This window comes from Conger conger, chromosome 1 (genome assembly GCF_963514075.1).
Source record: "Conger conger chromosome 1, fConCon1.1, whole genome shotgun sequence".
Lineage (NCBI taxonomy): Eukaryota > Metazoa > Chordata > Actinopteri > Anguilliformes > Congridae > Conger > Conger conger.
In genome coordinates, this window is record NC_083760.1 from 88,093,740 (window position 1) to 88,114,054 (window position 20,315).

A 20,315-nucleotide genomic window follows, 5' to 3' on the forward strand; every position below is an offset into this window, starting at 1 on the left:
ACTGGCAGAGGGTGAGTCAAGTGAGCCTTTTTCAATGATAGGAAGGGATTGTAACAATGTTTTAATCTTGACTATTGTACATTTAACAGCTGCATAAGTAGTCTATTTCCCCAGAGGTGAGTACAGTTATTCCAAATGCTGTTGCGGTATGTGAATCACACCTGGATCCATATTTAATTGTTTTGGATTCACATATTTTTCAAGCTCTGCTGAGCTTGTCTGGTGTACTGGAGCCTATGAGATACTCTCAAAAAGTGCAAACCCTCCTCTCTCACACCCATATAAAAAAAAAAAAGGTTGTAGGTTGGTACTGTAGTACAGTGGTTGTGGACAGAGAGTAACAGAGAGAGATCTGACTCGGAGGCTAAATTGCCATGAGCTTAAATGTGTTTATGCAGATGTCAGCTCTGGGTCCCTACGGGAAAGTTTGTTATGAATAGCAGTCGATGAATAGTGCTAATCGTTGCACGAGTCATTGGATGGCCTAGATTGTTAGGTAAGAAACGGAAGGTTTATCTCACGCTTACATTACATTACATTAATGGCATTTGGCAGACACGCTTATCCAGAGCGACATACAGTTGATTAGACTAAGCAGGAGACAATCCTCCCCTGGAGCAATGCAGGGTTTAAGGGCCTTGCTCAAGGGCCCCAACGGCTGTGCGGATCTTATTGCGGCCACACCGGGAATCGAACCGCCGACCCTGCGGGTTCCGGTCGTGCACCTCAACCGCTACGCTACAGGCCGCAGGCTTGCACAGTGTGTGGAAACTGAATTGTTTTCCCTGGTTTTCTCACAGACGAGCAGTAGCCTTGCGTGACAACACCTGCGCGGGGCACTCCCTGGCCTCTGGAGGCCAAGGCGGAACCTGAGCCGATCGTTGAGATTGGAGCGTTGTCACGGATATATAGGCTTGTAACTCAAAGGTCCCTGGGTGTGGCTCACAGCTGCCGTTCTGTCTAGTAAACTGAACCTGACCCGCTTCAATAAATATCCATCTGTCTAAATCAGTGGTTTCCAACCCTGGTCCTGGAGAGCCACAGGGTCTGCTGGTTTCCATTGTTACTCTGCATGTAATTAATGAATTAGAGCAGTTTGATTACACAGTTAACTGCCCTCACCTGGTTACCTGGGTCTCAAGGTGAATACACACCGGCCCTCCAGGACTGGAGTTAATCCTGCATACACACTGGCCCTCCAGGACTGGAGTCGCCCATCCCTGACCTAGGGAATACACTGTAATCTGCTAAGAGTCTAGTAACGGCTGAAATGTAATTAGGACAAAGGTGGGGTTGTGTTGCCAGCCAGGTAGACACATTCAGACTGTGAAACTGAGTCATCATTCAACCATTCCTGGACTTCGGTTTCCGAATTCCCCCTGCTTATCAGTCATATTGTTATATTTAAAACTGCACTTAGTTGGAACCTTAGGTGGAACCTTAGGTGGAAACGTCCCTGGTTGTCAGGAAGGGGTGATTGTTTTAGAGGGGTGTCTTCAAGGACTCTTAAGAATCATGGAGCATCAGTCAGGTGGATTTATCCATGCTTCTGTACATGCATAGCTTTGCCAACAAACGTTTAACAATGGATAATTAACAAGTGTGTGTATGTGGTTTCCATAGAAAATGAATGAAAGACATACAGTATGTATAAATTACATTTATTTGGCAGATGCTTTTATGAAAAATGATGACAATAAAAATACAAAAAAGTTCAGTCAGTCTAGAACATCAGCACATCAGACATAAAAGAGTGCAATACGGTCCTGGTAACCTTACCAATCACACAATACATGAGATACATATATTATTTAATGTGTCTAAAAATAACACAGTCTGTATCAGATTGTTAGACCTTCAGGTGTAAGTAACAGTGTTGTGGTAATGCTTGTGTTTTTAAGATGCTTCTTCAACAAGGTTGTGTAAATTGGCCCCTGACACTATCAGTGAGGAGAAGCTCTGTGAAATCCTGAGGCCACACATTTCTTTGACAGATCGTAATGGAGGCCACGTTTACCCACAAACTCCTTTAGAAGAAAAAGACAATGTGCAGCATTTTCAAAAAACATTTAAGGAAGATGAAATATCAAATACATTTGTGTTATAGAACTGTATCATGCTTGATTTTCTTACATGATTACATGATACAAGACACCTAACCCCTAAATGCTATATAAATGTCAACCAATTTGCCATTCACCATATTTAGTAGTGAAACAAACTAACAAAATGTGATAACATATATGATCTTTACACACCTTTTGCATATGAGCAGTGTCTGCTCTCCTTCAAAGGAAAACAAAAAGAGAGTAAAGTCATAAAGAAAAAAAACAATAAGGCCAGCTTGAAGTGATGAATAGGGTTAAATTATATATGCCCATACCTGTTCAGCGGATAAATAAGTTACAGTGCACACCTGGAGCGCCTCACCATCACCACAATGCTATCCATTTCTGATGACTCCTATCACTATATTTTCAACTGCAGCCACACTTCAAATAAGATCCGTAGCCATTTTAAAGGGTTGTAATTTCCTACATGACTCACTCCATATGGATGTATGCTCCCTCAAATTAAAGCTGACAGTCTACACTTTGATATGATAAATGTATGCAATTAAAGCAGACGGCCTGCACTTTAATGTGAGGGTTTTACGGAGTGAACCGTTTTGGAATTGTAGCCCTCTAACTTTACAGGCCTGTGTGTGAGCTACGACATCGAGGTGGTCGGTTCGATTTCGGTTCAGTCGATTCAGGAAATTAATTGCCGATTCAAGTTTCCGGTGCCATAAAAAACCCAAATCTTCATGGTGCTGACCACGCCCCCCGCGTACATCACGGAGTGATGTCATTACATGGTTTACATCATTTACCTTTACATTACATTACATTATTGGCATTTGGCAGACGCTCTTATCCAGAGCGACGTACAGTTGATTAGACTAAGCAGGAGACAATCCTCCCCTGGAGCAATGCAGGGTTAAGGGCCTTGCTCAAGGGCCCAACGGCTGTGCGGATCTTATTGTGGTTACACTGGGATTAGAATCACCGGCCTTGTGTGTCCCAGTCATTTACCTTAACCACCAGGCTACAGGCCGCCCCTTTTGGGACTGCTTTGTATTGAACAGATTGAGAAAAACTCATGATGGGCTCTTCAAATTTACAAATAATCATAGCTATAAAAAAATAATAATAATGAAATAAATAATAATAATAATAATAATAATAATAATAATAATGGTTTGCGAGAAAGCTAGGAGTAGAGAATTATTTGTATTTTTATTATCATTATTACCTTGCTAGCTAACTATGAAAACTCTGTGTTCTCTCTCCCAACCAACCTTTCAACCAATCGACCTCGTGAATTTACACTAAACAGTCAGCAGGTGAAGCTCTTTAACGCCAATAATAAGAGTCTGTGCACAACACAATATGATCAACACATAAATAGGATACGACAGCTACATGTTATATGGTTAAACAAATTAAGGCTATTTCAAGTGACATATGCTGGCTGTAAGGACCACAACTTCCAATTTTCGATACATTACAAGAAAAAAGGAGGACCGTTTTTTTATTCATTACAAAAATGCATATTTAATTGAGATGACATATAGTGAACTTGGCTATTTATAGCTAGCTAGCTAGCAATGTTAGCAGCAAAACCGATCGACTTAGCTGGCTGCCGATCTATCATAAACAAATATTAGTTCGTGTATTTGTAAAAAAAACTAAAACAAAACCTGCATGTAAACTACATAGCACATGAGTAGTGTTGATTATGTTTATTATTAACGTATTCCATTCCATGCAAATATTTCATTTCAATATTTCATTTCATTGCTGATCTGTCTGTGGAATCATGTTGGCTCCACGCTCTTTCTTCGCAACAGCTTGATGACATAGCAACAGTAACTAAGCGGTGAAAATACCACGGTTTGTCGCATCTATGAATCTCTGGCCAGTTACAATGTATTGCTTTTGTGTTTAGTGATTGTGTTGAACCTGCAGTTGTCTTAGTGAGTAGTTTACACATACTTTTATATTTATAATATATATATAATATATATAATATTATATATAATATATATAATATTATATATAATATATATAATAATTATTTCAGGACTATTAGATTTCCGTTTTTGGATGAAATTCTAGGTGGAGCTTTGGGCTGCGCTAGCACAACTTTTTAGCATTCGGTGCCGTTGCCTCCGATCCAGGCGGCTGCAACAGAATACTGAAATCGCGCGTGCTAATGTCAGGCTACATTTGCAGTGCTCTTACGCGCTAGTGTGCTATCGTGCTAATACACCAAACTCTTTGTGGAGTAATAAGCCCAGCTTTTTGCGACTGTTGTAAGCAAGCTACCTGGCACGGATGGGGCATTAGCCAGCAGACTGCACATAGCTCGTCTCTCGCCGACTTGAAGAGTGTCTGCGAGCCGTTCTGCGGTGTCCTTGGCTGCTATCAAGTCCTCTGCCGGCGGATGTAGGCGAAGGCCGCCAGGCCCAGGCACACCAGCAGGCACAGAGCGCTTATCAGCAGCACAATGGTCAACCTGGTGCCGTCTATCGAATTTCCAAGGCCACCTGGAGCTGAAAAAAAAGAAGAAAAAAGACACTAAGTCTTTTGGGAAAGCAATCGTGAATACACGCCATTGTTTCGGCTGGCAACACTCAACGGCCCTTATCCTATTTACTTATAAGCCGAAATACCAAAACAGCTTTAGTTCTGTGTTGAGATAACAATCGATATTCTGAATTCAAAATTCAATGGCGTTGCTGAACGTTTCCAAGTAGCTTGGGCTTTAGTTTTTGTAAACTTTTTGTATAACGTAGGATACAGTGAAAGATGGAAGATACTTTCAAAAATAATGAAATGGAGAAATGTTCTATAAAGAGCAGTAAACATTTAAAAATCAAATCAAATTTGTGTTGTGGCCACTCTTTGCCTGCAAAACTGCATCAGTTCTCTTCCATACACTGTCCTGCAGTTTTGTGAGGAAATCTGCTAGTAGGATGTCCTAAGCATATTGCAAAACTTCCCTGTTTCGGCTGTCTAGCTGCCTTCTTGCTCCCCAGGTAATTCCAGACAGACAGGGTCTTTATCTGGTCGATTACATAATGTTACTTTATTTATAAATACAATAGGGCTGTTTCATAAAAACAGAAACTCTGCACCAAGATTACACCAGGCAGCGTCAAGCAAAAGGAAGCCCAGAGGGCTTTCGCAAGCTTGAACTTGGCATGACAGTAATCAATCACAGACATGGTCCTTTCATTACATTACATTATTGGCATTTGGCAGACGCTCTTATCCAGAGCGACGTACAACAAAGTGCATACCCATAACCAGGGCTAAGTGCGCTGAAAGACCCTAGAGGGAAATACAATTTCAACTGCTACCCGTACAACAAAGATAAGGACCACCTTCTGAATCACTTCCAGCGATAGCTCGTATGCGTTTAGATGCATTTCAAATATGTGCCTTAAATATCACAAGTCTAGCCGGTTATGCTGATGTATACACACCCATTCCTAAATCTTTCATAAAGAGCCCTTTGTGTACTTCACCATGGTACACCCCCAGAGATATTTATTATTGACACACTATACACTGCAAATATGTCGCAGCCGTTGGAACTTACTCGACTTGCCTAGCAGTATGTCACGCAGCCCTGTGTATGACAAATTTGTGCGACGGGGTACATCACGTCAGTTATTTAGCTGACGCTGTTATCCAGAGTGGTTTACAGTTGATTAGACTAAGCAGGGCCCGACAGCTGTGCAGAACTGGGGCTTAAACCACCAACCTTTCCGGGTTCCAGTAGTGTACCTTAGCCACTGGACCTGACGATAGGCTGCCCCCTGTTTCCACCATGATGGCCCATGTTTTGATTCTTTCAAAAAATGCCAAAAATGTCCAAATGTCAAATTATTTTAACCTCCTAGGACTCCGCACTCTTTTTTGGTATGCATTTTTAATTTCTCTTTGCTATTTGGGCTTATTGGGACCTGATAAGTATAAAGACTAAGCATCATCTTTTGACATGATGTAGTTTTTGAGAAAAACGATGTCCACATATGTGGACTCTCTGTCTTAAGAATGAAGTATTATGGTTGTGCAGCCCAAAATGTGGAGTCCACGCATGTGTACGCCAGGTCTTAGGAGGTTAAAGGAATTGGGAAAAGATGAATTTCTTAGGAGGGAAATCTGAAGGGAAAGCTGATATAACATCAACAGCCTGCTGTTCTCAGGCCTAGTGTAGGAAAACCCCCACACAGTGCAAACGCAGGTCATTATTTCAATGAAACTGAAGAGTCTCATCTATCTGCCAACTGATATTGTTTTTGGAACAGAGGGAGTATTATATACTGTACACACACACACACACACACACAGACACACCCACACACGAAAAAAAAGAAAGAAATGACACTTAAAATAGAGAGAAATAGAAAAGTCAAAAACAAATCTCAAAGACTAAAATGGATGAACGACCCTGCGACCATGACCATTACATGTTATTGCATGTTATTTGGCTGACACTTTTATCCAAAGCGACATACAGCTGATTAGACTAAACAATCCCCCCCTGGAAGCAATGTGGGCTTAAGGTCCTTGCTCAAGGACCTGACATTTTGCCTATTTCCTGTTTGATCAGTCCAACATATCTGAGGCTACAAGAAGCAGAGCGACGGACATAGTTAAGGGCGAACGGAGTGATCGAGCACAGATCACACAGGCGGAATTGGGTTACCTGGGTGTGGCAACTCATGGCAGCATGTAGAACTTTCTGCTCAGCTTCACCGACCATTCGGAGCATCGTGGTTACGGTACCTGACTGGGGACTCGGCAACAAAGGAGGATGACTCATGTTACCTGAGACTCTGTGCTCCAAGTGGTCCGTGAAGCAGAGCAGAAAGTTATTTTTGTGTGTTGCGGTTTAAAAAAAAAAAAGAATCAAATAGGCCCTGGTCCTTATCTTTGTTGTGCAGGTAGTAGTTGTATTTGTACTTCTCTCTAGGGTCTTTCAGCACACTCATCCCTGGTTATGGGTATGCACGTTGTTGTACGTCGCTCTGGATAAGAGCGTCGGCCAAATGCCATTAATGTAATGTAATGAAATGTAATGCAGGCCACCCGGGAATAAGCGGGGCTGGATAACGGACGGATTTACCCAGGCTGAAGCTGATGGGTCTCAGGAGCTCCTGTCCCAGGGCGGAGTTCTTCAGGACGAAGCTGAGGTTGACTCCCGGTCCGGGGTCCTCCACCGTCACGCTGGTCCGCAGGAGGAAGAGCCCATCCTCCCCGGGCCCGGACACCTCCTCCTGGGTGCTCAGGTTCTTCCCCGGTGTGCCCGTCCACTGGACCTGGGGGGCCGGGTAGCCCTCGCTCTCAAACTGCAGGCTGATGCTGCTACACTTCACCTGGATGTTAAGCCTGGGCTCGGCGTAAGGTGCTGTGGGGGGGGGGGGCCTTAAGTTAGTCAGGTTTACCTGCGCCCCCGGGTACGTACGAGTGTAAACAAGTAAGCAAGGAAGGAAGTAAGTAAGCAAGCAAGGAAGTAAGTAAAAGTAAAACTTCATTCCTAAAGCACTTTCATAAACGCAGTGCCATACAAACCCGAAAACACACAACATTGCAAGCGGAGAAAATGTTGTGTGTTTTCGCGTTTGTAAGATATACATCATCTATTTATGTTGCACTTTTTTGGTTTCTTTGTTGCTGTGTGAAGCACGTTGTAACACCGTGTTTATAAAAGTCCTATAGAAATAAAGTTTTACTTTATTTTACTTCACTGCAGAGAAAATACACAAGCATACGTTTGTAAGGCGGAAATGGTTAAAATCTGGTATTGTCACTAAGTGCGCTGGTCAGCTTGCTGGCTTCCTCTAGTACAGTGGCAATATGTGGCTGTAAAGTAATTTAACCCCAGGAGCATACACCGTTAGCCCCCATCTTCTCTGCACCCATACGGGCGGGAGACTGTGGGGGAAAAACTCCTGCATTGTTCCCAAAACAGCTGCCTTCCTGAACCCCTTGTAAATCCCCCTCCTCTCACATTTCTATTGAGGTGCGACATTCTTTACGGCACAGGAAGGTTTGACCCCCCTTCGTTACTCCCTCCCTCTCACGTCTCCCTCATTCCTCAGTTTCACTGAAAGTGAGAATTAAAAGGTCTAAAGCCCAGTCTCCATGACAACTGTAACTTTAAATCACTAATTGTTCTAAAACTGGACAGTTCACACCAATAAAACTTTCTCCCAAAGACGTTCTAAACCCATCGCGTCTCATCTCGGCTGTTTGGTGGAGACTGGGCTAAACTATTTTTTTTTAAAATGCGCTTTACTTTACATTAAAGGCATTTTGGTAGACGCTCTTACCCAGAGCGATGTACAGTTCATTAGCAGGACACAATCCTCCCCTGGAGCAATGCAGGGTTAAGGACCCAACAGCTGTGCGGATTTTATTGTGGCTACACCAGGATTAGAACCACCGACCTTGCCTCTCCCGATCATTTACCTTAACCAATACGCTACAGGCCGCCCTAAGCTCTGTTTAAACATCAGCAGGCTCAGCAGATCTGACGGCCAACGTTCCACAGTGTGGGCGCCATGGCAACAAAGGCACGGTCTGTCTGCCCTGTCAGCCTTCGTCTGGAGCCGAAACACCCCATGCGTTTAATGCGGTGAGGCGTTCACAGACAAAGAGGGTGCTTTGCAGGTAACAAAACCGCATTGACGGGACCGAGATGAAATGGGCGAGTTAATATTTCCTTAAACATTCACACAACATTCTCCACCTTGCCAGGAACGGCTGGCTCTATCTGCACGTAAAATACTTGGTATTTTGATGTGGGTTTTTTTTTTTTGTCTGTAACTCCGCCTAATGGACCAGGTCCCTCATGGAAAAAAAATGTCATTTATCAGCATTTCCTGGTTAAATAAAGGTTACATAAAGGTGGGTGTTCCTGGCTGGGGGATTTGCGATACCTCACGTGTCCCGATTGGTGAAGACCTGCACCTATATCAGACCTTTTCGGATAAGACACCCATGGTCAACAGTTCAGTGACAATAAGTATTATGCAGCGATTAGGCAATTGGCTGCCATGCAAGGCACCGACCAGCTCGTCAGGAGCATCTGAGGGTTAGGTGTCTTGCTCAGGGACACTTCGACACAGCCCGGGCAGGGGATCGAACCGGCAACCGACTGCCAGACGACTGCTCTTACTGCCTGAGCCACGCCGCCCCTGTGCAATCATACAAGGGGAGTGACTCCAATTGTATTATTCCAAATGTTTTACCAATGGGTTTATAAATAATGGAATTAGTTAATGATAGATAAGAGTTTCCGAATGATACAGTAACTCCGACTCGTTAGACTCAGACTCCGCTTTTATTGACAGAACGGAGCGCTCCTGAAGTGTTGCTAGGTTACGAGTTTATGATCTCTCTGATACAGCGAGTCAATTGAACGTAAAACAAAGTGGTTTGGTTTCGCTGAGTTAGGACAGACCTATCATGAGATAATGTCACTCCTTCGAATGTCTCTCAGCCGATCACAATGTGAGGTTGTAACTAAGTATTGCATAATTTGCGAGAAAAGTATCGTTACGTTACACGTTATTCGGCTGACGCTTTTATCCAAAGCGACTTACAGTTGATTAGACTAAGCTACGGGCTACAGGCTGCCCCCATTGCAGTGATGTTCCCGGGTGCTGTGGGGGGGAGAGGAAGCGCTCTGCAGCGATGCTTGTGGGAGAGACAGCGCTCTGACCTGCGTACTCCAGCTGGACCTCTCCCTTGCCGGATCCCTGTAGGCTGCTGACGGTGCAGAGGTACCGGCCCGTGTCCGCCGGGCCGACCCGCTGCAGCCGCAGTGAGGCGTTCCCGGCCTGGAGCAGGGCGGGGTAGAGCTCGGTGCGGCCCGCGTAGTTCGGGCTCTGCTTGTCCAGCTGACTCCGCCCATAATAGAAGCTGTGGACGACCTGCTGGTCCTCTGACCTCTGCCACGTCACCACCAGGCTGTCCAGCCCCTCCTTGGGGTCCGGAGTGTAGCTGCACCCCAAAACCACCGGCTGACCCAGCACCGCCAACACCCTTCGCTGCGGGACAGTCACCTCGAAGGAACCTGAGGGACAGAGAGAGAGATCCCCACGCAAGGATTAGCAGGGAAAAAAACAACAGGCCTGCTGGGTGGTTTTTAAAAAGAGACAAGAATTTATTAAATGCAATTCAACTGATGCGGCAGGAACACTACAGAGGCAGGAAGTGCACACAGTGCACAGTGTGACAGACTGTCCTTGTTACCCCCAAGGCGGGTTCAGCTCCCACCACAACAGGGAAATGAGAATTGTCAGTCACAAACCTCACACAGTGCACGAATGCAAATCTGAACCAAACGTGCCGTGGGAATCGAAAAAGAAAAAAAAACAAGCCCCGATTCCAAGAGAAGCGGGACTTAAATAGAAAGACACGGAGCTGACCCTTTGTCGATAATCAGCCCACGCACAGCAGACAATTGGGATCTGTCATCAGGACGAGGGTACTGATAACCTGATAGCCAAAGTGAAACTAATCACCAAATCGGCACAAATACGACACTGTCGCGGCACACTAAGGTAGTGCCGGGAAATATATCAGACTCGGAGCCTGCCTATCAGGTAATCAATACCCTTGTGCTGATGACAGATTCCAAAGTCTGCTGTGCGTGGTCTGATTATCGATGAAGGTCAGCTGTCCAGCATGACAAGATACTACCCAGCATCATACGGCATCATGCGTGGTCTTGAAAATCCCAGTCTTTCAGCCTCCACTACATGACCAGACAAGCTATTCCACACAGTGACCACTTCCCTGTGTGAAAATACTTCCTAATACGGTACTGTGCAAAAGTCTTAGGCACCTGTATAACAGAAGATACAATTTCTTTCAAAAAGAATTCAATGAAATGTCCTAAATCGGTGAATACTATGCATTTTACATTACATTTGGCAGAATAGTTAAAAATTGAATCAAATCAATATTTGTTGTGACCACCCTTTGGCGTTAAAACTGCATCTCTACTCTAAGATAGTCAACGCTGTCCTGCAGTTCTATAAGACAATCAGCAAGGAGGTTGTTCCAAGCATGTTGGAGAACTTGCCACAGTTCTTCTGCAGACTTTGGTTGGCTCATTGCGTCTGATCTCAGACAGCCTTGATCCAAGTTTTTATACAAAAAGTTGTCAACTGCTTACAGCAATATGTTACTTTTTTTAAATTAAATACAAAAATGTCTCTGTAAAATTAAATCTTTTGGAAAATGAATATTTGGAAATCTGAAACGTGTTGTTTTATACTAACACACAAAAGCAAAGCAAATGGCTTCTACAGAGACTCCTGGACGGTTATGATATCCTAGGTAGACTGTTACAAAAACTATACCATTGCACCAGTCGCACTGAACCAATCTGAATAACACCAAACATTACTATATTCTGACCTGGGATTATCATGAAACATCTTTATGCCATCTCCAGTATCCCTGTGCTCAAAACCTTCAAGGAATGTGAGAGAAGGGGGACTCCACAGGGGGCCCCGGAAGACTCTTCCAGGAATCCCACTCTAGCTCTCCCCCACAGGCATGGGTGCCAAAAGGTGGGGGCTAATGATGTATGCTCCGGGGGGGGGGGGGTAGCCAGTAAGTAAGACAGTAAGATCCGCACAGCCGTTGGGCCCCTGAGCAAGGCCCTTAACCCTGCATTGCTCCAGGGGAGGATTGTCTCCTGCTTAGTCTAATCAAATGTACGTCGCTCTGGATAAGAGCGTCTGCCAAATGCCAATAATGTAATGTAATGTAAATAAACCACGATACAAAGACAGTAGTACCACTCTGCCTTCCGCTCTTTACTGGTCCGGGCTGACCAAGAATTTCCACAATGGGGCCAATACATTCACCTTCGTTTATCTGACTCCATTTGAATAATAATTTAGATTAGTTATCCACATTTGGTGGATGTCTTATTCATAATTTGGACTTGATCGCTACAGGAATCCTGTACCATAACGGGCTCCCTGAACAATCCTCTACTGGTTCCGCCGCATGTCACATTGGCCGTTATGTGAATGTCTCACGAGCTGGCTAGCTATCTGTAGTCATTACAGAGGTCGCAGGAATAGCTACTTTTGGGTATATCTGTTTACAGCCTAGGGACCCAAGAAGACCAACAAGCTGTAGGGAAAATTCACAGAACAAAAGATCTCCCTCCTAAAAGCACAAGTCAAAATCAGACTTCCTGGACAGTTATGGTGTCCAAGGTTTGCTGTTGCAGAAATTAGACCATTGCACCAGTCGCACTGAAACGACATATCAGATTCGGCTTCCACCGAATTCTTGGAACTAACAGATTCTTTTAACCTAGTGCAACACGTGTCAGGTGCAACGCACAATAAAGGGCACACGCTAGATTTAGTGTTTACGCTTGGTCTGGAACTAAATAGCCTTGAGAAGAAAGACATTTGTGTCTCGGATCATCTCAGCATTTTATTTGACGTCCAACTTCCAGTTATATGTACAAATGATAAATGTGTTTTTCGTTCTCGATTCATCAACTTACAAACAGCTGAAATGTTTTCTTCAGCATTTGAAAACCGTATCGTTAATTGTACCCCGCTATTAGACAGAGGAATTAGTAAATCATTTTAATAGTGTATGCTTGGGCTTACTAAAATTAGGTCAAAGTCAACCGTAAAGAGACTCCCTTGGCTTTACGATAATGATTTACAAAATTTAAAGAGAGAACGAAGGCAAGCAGAACGAAAATGGAAGACATCTAATTTACATGCTGACTATCTTCATATGAAAGATATGTTTACAAAATTCAACCAGGCAGTTAAAAATGCAAGGGAGAAGTATTTTTCGAACTTGATATCTGTCAATAGCCGTAAGCCAAGATGTTTGTTTCAAACTATCGACTACATTTTAAATCCCTCTCCGAATGTTTTTTCCGAATCCTCATCTGAGCTCTGCCAGAGGTTTTTAACATTTTTTATTGAAAAGATCGATAATATCAGAATTAGAATCACTCCCTCTGCTCACATTATGAATGTTTCTTGCCATACTTCTGCTACATTTAGCTCATTTGAATCCATTGCAATGGTAGATCTTCATGATATTATTTCTGATATGAAGCCTTCCTCCAGTCCTATGGATGTCATCCCAGCTAAACTCCTGAAGGATGTTCTAGGAACTATAGGTCCAGACATTGTTTTGATTATAAATAGCTCATTGGCCTCAGGGTGTGTACCCTCTCATTTTAAATGCGCTTCAATCCAGCCTCTTCTTAAAAAAACAAATTTAGATGCTTCACTTTTAAATAATTTTAGGCCTATTTCAAAGCTTCCTTTTATTTCAAAAATTCTAGAAAAGGTGGTCTCTAAACAATTGATAGCATTTATGAACAAAAATTTTCCAGTCAGGTTTTTCGGGCATGTCACAGCACAGAGACTGCCCTTTTAAAGGTAGTTAATGATCTACTGCTGAATGCAGACTCTGGTGAAACATCCATTTTAGTTCTTCTTGATCTTAGTGCAGCATTCGATACGGTTGACCACTCAATCCTCATCGATAGACTTAAAAACTGGGTTGGCATTTCTGGGATTGCACTGGAATGGTTCCCCTCTTATCTGTCGAATAGAACCTTTTCTGTCTCCATAGGTAATTCAGTTTCCTCGTCTGCTATTTTAACTTGCGTTGTGTCCTTAAGGATCTATCCTCAGACCCATTTTATTTTCTATTTATATGTTACCTCTGGGCAGAGTTATTCAAGATCACCACATATCATTTCATTGTTATGCAGACGATACACAATTATATCTTTCAGTTAAACGCAATGAGGTTAACACACTGTCAACCTTACTAGACTGCCTAACTGATGTTCAACGCTGGATGGCTCAAAACATTCTACAACTTAATCCCGATAAGACTGAAATTTTGGGAAAACCAGAGATCGCTCAACAAATTCGTTTAAACCTTGGCCTTTTTGCACATAATGTGAAAAGTACTGCTCGAAATCTGGGAGTAATTTTGGACTCAGAACTTAATCTCAATCTCCACATTACAAAAGTAATCCAGACTTGTTTTTACCATTTAAGAAATATCTCAAAAATCAGATGCATGTTATCATTGCAGGATACAGAAAAAATCATTCATGCTTTTGTTTCTTCACGTCAGGACTATTGTAACTCCACATATACATGTCTAAGTCATAAATCCATGTCCCGTCTCCAGGTGGTGCAGAATGCAGCAGCCAGACTTTTGACTAGGGCAAACAGAAGGGCCCATATTACCCCAGTTCTAGCGACGTTACACTGGCTTCCTATTGAATTTAGAGTCAATTTTAAAATTTTACTTATTACTTTTAAAGCTCTGGCTGGCATTGCTCTGGAATATATCATTGACCTTTTAACATCATATCAAACTTCTCGCACACTCAGATCATCTTCCTTGGCATTATTGGCTGTTCCAAAATCCAGGCTGAAAACAAAGGGTGATTGTGCTTTTTCGGTCGTAGCGCCCAGACTTTGGAACAGCCTTCCTTTGGATATCCGAACAGCTTCCTCCGTGTCCACTTTTAAGTCCCAGCTCAAGACTCACTTTTATAAAATGGCTTTTAATGTTTAATGTTTGATGTTTTATGTATTTTTTTATCTCTTTTATATTTTATTGTTGCTGTCTTGTCTAATTCTTATTTTCTTTTTGTGTGCTGTTTGTGAAGCACCTTGTGCTCTTATGCTTGAAAGGTGCTGATATAAATAAAATGTACTTACTTACTTACTATTTACTTAATTGACGTTGCCATGAAACAGCCAATGCTTTATGCATGATTTCAGGGAAACTGAGGAATGAGGGAGATGGAGGGAGTAATGAAGGGAGGTCCAAGAGAATAATGTCTGGGCCCAGCAGGCAGTGCTTTCTCAAACCTTCCTGTGCCTTAAAGAATGTTGCACCCTGATAGAAATGTGAGAGGAGGGAGATTTTGGAACAATGCCATTTTTGGAACAAAAATGGTTTTCTCCCACAGGCTCCTGCCCGTTTGGGTGCAGAGACGATAGGGGCCACCGTATCAGAGGAAGCCAGCACGCTGACCAGCCAGATTTTAATCATTTCCGCCGTGCAGTTTGTTCATCCCTTTTTAGCAGTTGCTCTCTCTGTGATCCATTTTCCTTGCTAAAACCAGTCACCAAGTTATCTTCCCATGAACAAGTGGTAATTGGATTACAGTATATGGCCATCAGTAATTTCAGATGAAGTATAAACCCATTGCATGAATGTTATCACTTTATGTAGGAAAATACAAAACTGTTCTGGTTATACATTTTCAACAGTAACATTCATTAGATTGCTCAATTATGCAGGTATGCACTTATGTATGCATGAGCTAATCCATTGGAAGCTGTAATCATTATGACTCCTTTTACATAAATGTTAATGTTACTACAGGTACAGGAGAAACGGTTACAGAGTGTACAGTTTGCCGAGTATACCGTACTGATTATAAATCCAGTGTTTCCGTCATTTGCACCGGTACCGACTGTGGTGGATCTTTTGGCTCTGGGGAAGACGTAGTGGACATGGAAACGTCTTTATTTCTTTACAGTGTGAATGCTTCATATTCCAGGGCTCACTATGTCGGGCTAGTCCCCGCACAGTTGTCAGGGTGAGGAGGGAAAAATCTTAAGCTAATTTTAAAGAATAGCTCGGGGAAACACGGATTGGGAACTAGCAATGAGAGAAATGCAATCGTCTTGCCGCCAGGCTTGGCTGAAGAATGGTAGTGTAACAGGACTGCATGAACAACTCATTGTTTTACGAATTCCCAAACACTGTGCGCAGACAATTCATCATAACAACAACTGAATAGAGTTTGTTGATGCATCATACCAAAGAAATTCAGCGAAAACGTAGAGTCGTGAGGCGTGCCCAACCGATTCTGCTTGTGGAACTAGTCACATTCCAGCAAAGGTGAACGGGCGGATAATTTATGTCAGGAGGTTGTCAGGTTTGGGGGACAGAGGAACCCAGCGCAGACTCAGGGGTAACAGGAAAATAGCAGGTTTACTGACACAAAAAACAGAATCCAAAAAACACAGTCGAAAGCCAGGCAGAAACAGTAGGCTGGACCACAACACAACGCACTCAAAAAAGACACCCAAAAAAGGGTTCATAAAGTTCAGGCCCTTAACCTTGCATTGCTCCAGGGGAGGATTGTCTCCTGCTTAATCTAATCAACTGATAAGAATGTCTATCTAAGAATGTAAGGTCATGAAATTAGCGCAACTGTCTGGCAGTTGGTTGGCAGTTGCTGGTTCAGCACCGTGGCAAGATGCCAAACCCCCAACTGCTCCCACCACTGTTGGTGTCTGAGTATGGGCGAGTGAGAGGCATTTTATAAAAATGCTATATCTATGCAGCCGATTTACCCAAACTACTACTTACAAGTTTTGAACTATAATATCTGTAGGAATTTGGTCCCTTGTCAAGTAAAACTTGCAGTTCCAAAGTTTAGGTTTATTAAGAGAACAAAATAATCTTATTTATAATTAGGGTTCTGGTTTTCCCGGGATTGTTCTCTTTTTTTGAGCGACTGCCCCGGAAAATGTTTAATCTTTTCGTTCTTCTAAACGTCAAATAAAACCGAATTCTTCAACTGCTATTCTGTTTTTTACCTCTTTACGTTTAGACATCCAATCCCGTGTCTGTAAACAGGTAAAAATGAGTAAAACACAGTGACGATTGGCCATATGCCGATACATCTTTTTAATTGGTAGCAGAAATACGAAAGTTTACCTTATCACCCAGCAACTGCTACACGGGCTGTCAGTCGGGCGCGTGCATTCACTTCAACGTCCCCACCGTGGGAAAGCTCAGCTAGCTACTAGCCGAGGGGTAATTGCCTAATACAAGACCGGTCAAGCAACCAGCAGCAAAAGAAACAACAAAAAAAAACCCGATATACAACGTTGTATAAAAAAGTACAAAAAAAAGAGAGCATGGATAATGGCGCGTCAAATGTCCCGGTTTTTCACAAATCAAATGTGGCAAACCCTGCTTACAATATGGGACATACCGTATGTGTATGTATCAGTTCCATGTCAATAAGGTTCACTGTGAGCCACAATTCAGTGTCAGTGTCAGGGCTTGGGTGTGATACCGGACTTCGGAGCCTATCCCCCCACTAATACTATGGCTCAACATGTTGTGTCTTACAGCAAGAAAACTTTACAATTACTTTTATTTTTAAGCATATATGGTAAATTGTTGGCATTTATATAGCGCCTTTATCCAAAGCGCTGTACAATTGATGCTTCTCATTCACCCATTCATACACACACACACACACCGACGGCGATTGGCTGCCATGAGCTTTGGGAGCTGGTACAGGCTTATCGTTAGTATTATGCACGTGGAGCACTTTACACTGACCAGGACAAATTATTTATGAAACTATTAAATTCTTATTATTTATTAGGAGCATTCTGTGAAAGCATCTCACTTGTAGATACAGATTCCGGTATTTATTCACAATAACCTGTGACGAATAGACCTAGATCAGATACATATTTGTTACGGATTCAAATACTTTTCTGAGATTTTTTGAGACTGAGATATTGGAACCTATGACATACTTAAAAAGTTCAAACAATGCCTTCTGCTAATTTTTTGGTTCTTTTTTTGGAAAAATAATCGAATCTTCTTCTGTGTGGCTCAGCACCGGCGGTTAGCTAAGACAAACTGCCCAGCGAACTAACGGAGCTAACCGCGCTACACATAGGGAAGATTTATTTCAGTCAGCAGGGTTTAACAGAAATCACAAGATTCAAATTTAGCTACGACCCGAATACATGGTCGTTATTTATCACACAAATTCAATTCAATTTTCTTTAGGTTTAGACATGCAAATGGTGAAAACACATAGGCATATGGCCAATCGTCGCTGTGTTGTTTTTACTCATTTTTACCTGTTTACGGACTCGGGACTGGATGTCTAAACATAAAGTGGAAAAAAACTCTGTTTTTCTCTTCTATTCTGGGATACAGTCCAATCCCCAGTGGAATAATCCGGTTTTATTTGGAACTCTCCTGACATTTAGAAGTACAAAAATCGTTCAAAAAAGAGAAAAATCCCGGGAAAACTAGAACGTGTGGCAACCCTAACTGCCATTACATTACATTTTATTTCATTACAGGCATTTAGCAGACGCTCTCAGAGCGACGCACAATGAAGTGCAAATCGAACACAGGGAGAGCTTATAACCCAAACGAACTTTGTAATTAACTTACAAAAAACCACAGCGACTTTACCATCAGAGCTAAAACTACTACTCAATGGATATCACTTTACATATGGTGAAAGCAACGCGCATAAAATGAGTATTCTCCACATTGGTCTTAGACACCACCACAAGCATTCTAACTGATCATACATGTCTGAAAGTGTCAATTCCTTTGTGAAACAGCCATGTGCTCAAATCACGTTTTTACCGTATTTACGAACAAATAAATTTACCTGTGAAGCGAAGCAGAGAGAGAACTGTTGCAAAGATGAGAAACATGCCACGTGAACGTCAGAGGCAACCTGGACGAACGCTTTCTTTCAGTAAAGTAATCTCAGAACGCGGGAACACTGGATGGCACGAGCAGAGGTGTGCTTCTCTCTCTGTAACAGTCAAGAGAGGAATTGACTGCTATAGATGATTCTTGCCTTCTGGATAATCAAATTTCTCGGGAGTCCTTCAACAAAGGGCCTCCCCCCCCCCCCCCCTCTCTCTCTCTCTCTCTCTCTCTCTCTCTCTCTCTCTCTCTCTCTCCCGCCCTCCCCTGTGTTTTTCATGTTCTGAGCAAGGAAAGGACAGAAAAGGGAGAAAGAGGAGAAATATAAGGGATTGGAATGAGCCCGCAGTGACATAAAATCTCATTGTACCACTTCCTGGAAGTGGTACAATTTTTTATTTATACATTTTTATATATATACTTTAAGATGTATTCATATGATTATGAAGAATTGACTACCCACAGGTATGGCAGCAGCTGAAACCAAATATAATCTACATCAGCTGGAGCCCATTACCTGCCTGTTAATGGGGTCCTATAAATAAGCCTGGTTGGTTAATGAATATGCATTTCACAAAGACGACAATGGCAAACGCTGAAAAGAAGGCCAAGAAAAGGGATTTCAGCCATTTGATTGCCTCTGAAAAGCTACAGGTGTGGGAATTATCCTGATTGATTGTAAATGACGAACAGTTCTGCACAACGAATGTGATGATGACGATGATAATAATAATAATAATAATAATAATAATAATAATAATAATAATGATAATAATACACGTTATTTGTCTAGCACCATTGAAAACACAGTTACAAAATTAAGAGATAAAACGAACAAAAATCCATAACAATAAACACATTATAAAACATAATATATGAATATGATAACAAAATATGAAACTATGCACTCGTATCTGCCCGACTGACGCATTGTAAACGGCATCAGTGCAGCGTAATTTGTCCGACTGTTCACCATATTATTTATGAGAATACATTTAATAACATGAAGTATTGTTTAACAATTCGTCTACATATTTGAGGGATTATTTTACAACATCTCCGTTTATATTTATCATCCTAAATCATATTTTCTGGGCACTCCAGGGAGCATCAATCAAACAGCTGTTTGTTTATTCATTGTAAGAGAGGCTTTTATCCGTTTTTGCAAATTAACTCTTCATATATGATACGTGAGAGGTAATATTTCGATTTATTTTACACAGTGGTGTCTGTTGTGTATCATTTTCGACTTCTCTCGTCGCCAAATGTTGTGTTGCACTTAGGAAGGGAGAGAACCCGTATAACGAGATTCAACAATACAACACTTTAATAAGTATAACAGGGACGAAACACGTCCTTACAGCAGCCATACCCAGCCACAACTCCCGGCAAATCTTTATACCTTTTTACATCCTGTTTTACTTCCCGTTTTCCTGGTTTTACGTCACGAGCATTAAAGGCACAGGACACAACAGTATCAATTTCACATCATTTCTCGCGTTTCATCCCATTCCCATCGGAGTAGCAGTTTCTCATTTCTCCAGTTAATGTGCGTACGCATGGGTCAGAGTTTCCGTGGAGGACCGCACATTTTCCCGTCAAGTTCGTTTTTTATGGATGCCAAAGTTTGCTTAGAAAGTGGCGTACGCATTCTTTTGTGCATACGCAACGTTTATAAATGAGGCCCCTGGACCTGAAAAGTCCAGGGAGCTGAAA

General features: G+C 42.3%; 1 protein-coding gene across 1 annotated transcript; it reads right to left on the reverse strand.

The window, feature by feature from the left end:
- Positions 1–1,645: 1,645 nt before the first annotated feature.
- Positions 1,646–18,794, reverse strand: LOC133109302 (CD276 antigen-like). The gene is made up of 4 exons (XM_061218932.1): positions 18,556–18,794; positions 9,784–10,137; positions 7,183–7,464; positions 1,646–4,597 (listed from the first exon to the last, which is right to left on the reverse strand). Exons 1-4 carry the CDS (start codon positions 18,599–18,601, stop codon positions 4,470–4,472), a joined length of 810 nt encoding a protein of 269 aa, XP_061074916.1. The 5' UTR covers positions 18,602–18,794; the 3' UTR covers positions 1,646–4,469.
- Between the last annotated feature and the right edge of the window lie 1,521 nt (positions 18,795–20,315).